We start from the raw sequence: 5,791 nt of genomic DNA, 5'->3' as shown, positions 1-5,791 counted from the left end.
TGGTGTCAGTTGCATGCTCGTTCCGCAATCTGATGGGCCGGAATTCTATTATCCCTATGTTCGGGACAATTTTTATTTCTTTGCTTCCTCGCAAATATTCGAGTTAAAACACGAACACCGGATTTTCTGCGACGCACGGCAATCAACGCTCTCGCGTTCATACGCAGAGTGTCTAACTCAATTATGCTACCAGCACGGCACTTCATTTTCGCGGGGGCTGTCTTGACTGGTAAGCTGAGTTTCTGGGCTGGCCGTAAAAAAAAAAAAAAAAAAAAAAAAAAAAAAAAAAAAAAAAAAAAAACGAGGGACTCGAGTCAGCTCAGTCTGGGAGTGAAATCGAAGATGTTAGGTTTTTCCAGTTTTTGCTTTTTGTTTTTCTGTGCATTGATCGCTTTGACATTGTAGTCGTCGTTTGTTCATTTCTGGCATTCTGCTTTATAAATATGGTCGTTCCTATTGCTATAACCCGTAGGTATGGGCCACATACGAACTACTGCAACATTTCATGTCACAGTCACAAGAGAAAAGAAGCGCGTAGATTGGGCCAGAGAAATAACACGAGTTATTAATATTCTAACATTAATAACAGTACCGGGTTAATTGTATGAGCATGGGAGAGGCCTTGACCCTGCAGTGGATATTGCCAGGCTGCTGCTGGCGCTTGTGATGATGATGATGCTGTACCCATGCAACTCGCGGTGATGCCTCGCTAGTTAGACGTACGAAAGCTGGTCGGCATGTCAAGGCTGGCCTCGTTTTGACGGATGTGAAAGGCAAGAAGTCCGTGTACCGTGCCTGGTCCGTGCACTTAAATGAGCCTCGTGTGGCTTAATATATCCAGGGCCATTCACTACGGCATCCCTCATAGGACTTTGTTACAGGGTGTAAAATCGTGGGAAACTGTACCCATAAATTCTGGACGCCCATTTGAAACGCAGCGCGATTTTAGTACGCGCAAAGCGTGACATGCGGTGTCTTTTTGCAGGTAAATCGGCAATGGCAAGGACCAAGCAGACCGCCGTCAAGTCAAAGGTAGCCGTATTACCCCGACCGCAACTGGCCATGAAGGCTGTGAAGATGAGCGCCCCTTCGACGGGGGGCGTCAAGATTAGGCCCCGTCGGTACCGTCCGGGAATCGTGGCTCTGCGTGAGATCCGACGCTACCAGAAGTCAACCGAGTTGCTTATCCGCAAGCTCCCCTTCCAGCGCCTCGTCCGCGAGATCGCCCAGGACTTCAGGACGGATCTCCGCTTTCAGAGTGCTGCTGTCGCCGCCCTCCAGGTAAGGTCCTCATCATTTTCTGTATATGAGCGTGCAATCTGCAGATATAGCTCCGCTGTGGGGGTAGAAACAGTGTGGCAAACTAAAAACATGAAACTACCGCCCACTGAATCTTCCTGCGATAGAAAGGTATGTTTGGGTTAACACAGGAATATGAACAAATGCAGGGATTATTTTTATAGCTTTATTGATAACTGAAAGGGGAGTATAGGGAATAACTAACAAATCATGCTTTACAGTATAAAAATGAATTCCAAGGAGAAATGATGGCGGCAAGGGGCAGGCTATACCCCGATCTCCAACTGGACCAAGTTTGATTCTGGACGGGGTTCTTGAATCTGAGTTTTTCAGGGGTTCTGCACAGATTCCCTTCGCATTTCGGCTCTGCCTCAAGTGAATAGTGCTAGCAACATATATCTATGTTCCCTCTATTACATACTCAAGGGTGGAAACTTCGGCTAGTCGGTAACGGTGATCCATGACATGAGAGTGTAGCGCAAAAGGACGAAAGACAAAGAAAAAGTACACAGCACAGACGGTAACTTCCGACTGAAAGAACCTACGGCGACCAATGCGAAACGTGACACGTAAAGGCTAACAGGCGTATGCGTTTAGAAAACCGGTGAACAAAGAACACATGAAAAATTGCCGTGTCTTTAACGTTAAATAAGAATGCGAGCTCACGTTTGAACAGGGAGATAGATGGCTTGCTAACACATTTATCATTCAATGCAGCCACCTCTGCAGCTTTTATAATCTCACCGTGAACTTCTACTGTCGCTCGCGCCGCCACCTTTGTTTGCTTGCAGCAGCCAGATTTCTGCGCCCTCTACTACCACAGAAATTTCGACATGATCTAAAAGTGGGCAGTGCTATTCGAATCCCCTTATCAGCCCGATTGGCGAGTCTGCATTTGCATTTTGTTAAGAGCAATGCAGTGCTGATAACTTGTCACGGTATGTCTTGGAACGAGTGTGTAATCGACTGAGTTATAGAGCGATGGCCGCACAGCGCAGAGGGGGCGAGATGACGCGTTGTGCTAGATTGCCGTCTTGCGCCCGTTCGGAATGCGAGCCTTACAACAATGGGAGGTAACGAAACGACAAAACGAATGCATAGACTACAAATTGCCATTTAAATGTTGATGCAGCTGGACTTGCGGAAAATGTGGGTTCATACCACCGGTGCTCTAACGGCTCGTCTACGTTTAGATATACAGTACTGCTAGGTAGCGCGCATAAGCAGTTATCCGTAGTTTTGAAACGGTTCTTGTGCTCTGTATTACTCTGACTGTGGTTGTACCAGTTGTCCTTGTACAGTGCTTTAAATAACTACAGCTGCTGCAACACTCCATGCCTCCATGCCTTTGGGACGTTAAACCCCACAAACCAACCAACTCCATGCCTTCATGTGTGGAGGCAGATTGAAATATTTACCGAGAAAAGCTCGCACACACCGCTGAACTTGCACCTGATTTGTACAGCAACAGTTTGCTCACGGACAGGCGCATGCATTCACCTGTAGTTATAAAACGCCCACCAAACGCATATGTTATTTGCTTACACAAGCGCATTGCCGCTCATGTGCACTTTTTGAGTGTTCGTCATATGGCACAGAGAAATGACTGTCCATCCCCTCCGTACATCTGTCTGGTGGGCTCCACAATTCGTTTTATGCATTTCAATGCTGTTGCGTTCCCATCCAGTGCGGTACGAGAGAGTTAACACCCCATTTTTTATTGCACTTTTGAACTAGCGACTTTGACTGTTCGCGTGGTGTGTGATTTGTACTGCCTACTTTGCAGGAAGCCAGTGAGGCATACCTGGTTCGTCTGTTTGAAGACGTTAACCTGTGTGCCATCCACGCCAAGCGAGTCACAATCATGGTGAAGGACATGCAGCTGGCCAGACGGATTCGTGGAGAACGCGCCTAGGTGTGCCAACATTTCAAAGTGATGCCCCGCTCGTCGTACTTTCTTGGGACCCCAAGTGTGCCTCCTTTAAGCAGTCTGCGTGTGGTCAAGCTTACCGTGCTGTATTTACGGTCATCCACTAAAGCAATCTGCTCTATGGTTCAGGGGAGAGAGGGGGTCAGGGTCGGATGACTTGTGTGTCCTGGGGCCGAATTAGTCACAAATCTCTTACGAAGATCGGTTAGCCCAGGTCCTACTGGTCGATTCCGTCCGGCGGGCCTTTCGGCCAATAGAACGGGAGGCTTACTGACAGTTTTGTGACAACATTGGCGACGAAATTAGAGCTTTATTCGGCCCCTGAACTGAGTTAACTGTGTGTAAGCAAGAATGCTTTGAATCCAGATGTCGCAGCAAGGTGCAACGCAGCTTCGTACATTTTTGTTCTTAGTAATGTAGCCGACACAGTCGTCAAAACAAAACAACGGAACAGATTTATTGTCCCTTCGTTTACGACGCTCGCTCGCACGGCGTACAGAACACACACTGCCCGAAAAGGGTCCGCTTCGGTGGCGGCATGGTCCACTCTGTCCCTCTCAGCACACCCTCTCCCACCAGATATCCAGGGTCGAGATGGCCGATTAACCCGAGAGCTACTTCGCAGCGGAGCAGAGCACTCCCCGTCGAGTCCGAGGCGGGACCCCGGAGAGGGTCTGCGCGCATTCCGTCCGTGGGCCGAAAGTGCGTGGCGTCTCTGTCGATAACATTCGGCGATCCTTTTCTTTTCAACCGCCCTCGGTTGGAATGGGGTCGTGCGTTTTCTCTTTTTTTTTTTTCTTACTCGTAGCTCGCTTGGCCCTCGTCGCTTTCGGTGTCTTCTGAAGAGGAATCGTCGCAGGCCGCGGTTCCCAATGTGAAGCGCCTCATCCGGTCCGCCGCCATTACGCCTTCATAGAATCGCCGGGTACGCTGTACTTCGGGGAAGTCTTGCACTTTGTGTCGGTCGTTGGGAAGCGTTTCCACGCCCATGTACGGTCCCCTGTACTTTGAGAACAGGTTGCGCGACTTTTCCGTTGAAACTGGCTCCCTCTCGATCGACACCGTGTCGCCTGGTTGGTAGCTGGGCGCTGTCTTTCATCGCTTGTTGAAACTCTATCTCTCTGTCTCTTTTGGTCCTGATGAATATTGTAAATTGCCGTCTCCCGTAGTTCAAGAAGGCTGGCGTCAAGTTCCAGTACGATGGCATGATCAACTGGGTCTCCTGTCACATTTCGTGGGTGAAAGTTGAAAAGCAGACTGAATGGTGTCGCTTTCGTAGCTCGATTTACGGTGTTGTTTATTCCCCATTGCACCTGCGTTAAAGTTTCGTCCCAGTCCTTTCTGTCGTCCCGTTTTGATAGACTGGCAATGGCGGGCGTTATCATTCGGTTGTATATCTCGACCTGCCCGTTGGCCCTAGGCGTGCACGTGGCGTTCTTCACGTGAATTATGTTGAGTGACTTGCAGTACTTCTCGAACTGTCAGCTGGTGTAAGCGGTTCCCTGGTCGGTGATCAGTCTTCGTGGAGCCCCGAAAGTGGCAACAAGGTACCGGAGAAAACCCTTTGCATAGCTTGACGCGGTGCTTCTCACAGCGCGAATGGTCACAAACTTCGTAAAGCCATCCACTGCCACAATGACGTGCGTATTGCCGCTAGTGCTCCGGATAAATGGGCCCAAGTGATCCACATGGATCGTATCGAATGGCACGGCCACTTTTTCGATGCTGTGCAGCCTTCCCGGCTTTTTTCCGGAAGGAGCTTTTCGATACAAACATTCCAAGCAGATTGATATGTGCCGTTTTACGTAACGTTGCATCCTTGAGAACAATTATTTGCTTTCTAGCAAGGCCACGGTTTTGTCAACTGCGAAGTGTCCCATATCGTCGTGACACCGTCTCACGATTTGCCAACGTGCCGCTCGTGGCACCACCCATAACAAGCGCTCCTCACCGTTGTTGGATGATCTCCTGAAAAGGACGCCTTCTACCAGGGCATACTCCTTTCTTATAAGGTGCGCTTCTTTCGTCTTCAAGGATCCCCTCAAGGTAACTGCGATAGACTGTAACGTAGTCCCTTTTCTGTGCTAGCGTCAACCAGTCGTCGTCGGTGAGCTCCGTTACAAAAACATTAATGCCTCTTGCAACATCAGTCTCTTCAGCTTCTGAGGCAGGCGCCCTGCTGAGGGCATCAACATGGCTCATTGAAGCTCCCGGTCGGTGTTCTACATCAAACGTGTATTCTTGCAGCTTCAGGTACCACCTGCCCACACGTGGCACCAGATCTTGCTTTTACAAAGCAGTCCTGAGAGAGCTGCAGTCTGTAACAACGAGGAACTCGGTTCCGTACAGGTATGGCCTAAGCCTCTCAACAGTCCATACAACCGCTAACGCCTCAAGTTCGTACGAGTGGTACCGTTCCTCCTCTGTCGTAGTGCTACGGCTGACATACATAACGGGATGCATTTTACCGTCCGCTTGCTGCTGCAACAGCACTCCCCCGAGACCAACCCTGCACGCATCGGTGTGCAAGTACTTCCGTCTTCGCTCCATGTGCCAGCGTTG

The 5,791-nt window shown here is 49.6% G+C and overlaps 1 protein-coding gene across 1 annotated transcript; it reads left to right on the top strand.

Annotated features, from left to right (window-relative positions):
* The first annotated feature begins 996 nt into the window (after positions 1–996).
* LOC146207909 (histone H3.3 type 2-like) lies at positions 997–3,294 on the top strand. The gene is made up of 2 exons (XM_084587183.1): positions 997–1,281; positions 3,086–3,294. Exons 1-2 carry the CDS (start codon positions 997–999, stop codon positions 3,212–3,214), a joined length of 414 nt encoding a protein of 137 aa, XP_084443309.1. The 3' UTR covers positions 3,215–3,294.
* The last annotated feature ends 2,497 nt before the right edge of the window (positions 3,295–5,791 follow it).

This window comes from Amblyomma maculatum, chromosome 1 (genome assembly GCF_055883805.1).
Source record: "Amblyomma maculatum isolate TAMU_Amacu chromosome 1, ASM5588380v1, whole genome shotgun sequence".
Taxonomy (NCBI): Eukaryota; Metazoa; Arthropoda; class Arachnida; order Ixodida; family Ixodidae; genus Amblyomma; species Amblyomma maculatum.
Note: the sequence above shows the minus strand (reverse complement) of the source record. Positions and strands in the feature narration are given on the sequence as shown.

Coding starts and splice junctions, on each gene's coding strand:
- LOC146207909 (XM_084587183.1), top strand. CDS start 997: ATGGCAAGGACCAAGCAGACCGCCGTCAAGTCAAAGGTAGCCGTATTA. Junction 1,282..3,085: donor CTGCTGTCGCCGCCCTCCAG/GTAAGGTCCTCA, acceptor CCTACTTTGCAG/GAAGCCAGTGAGGCATACCT.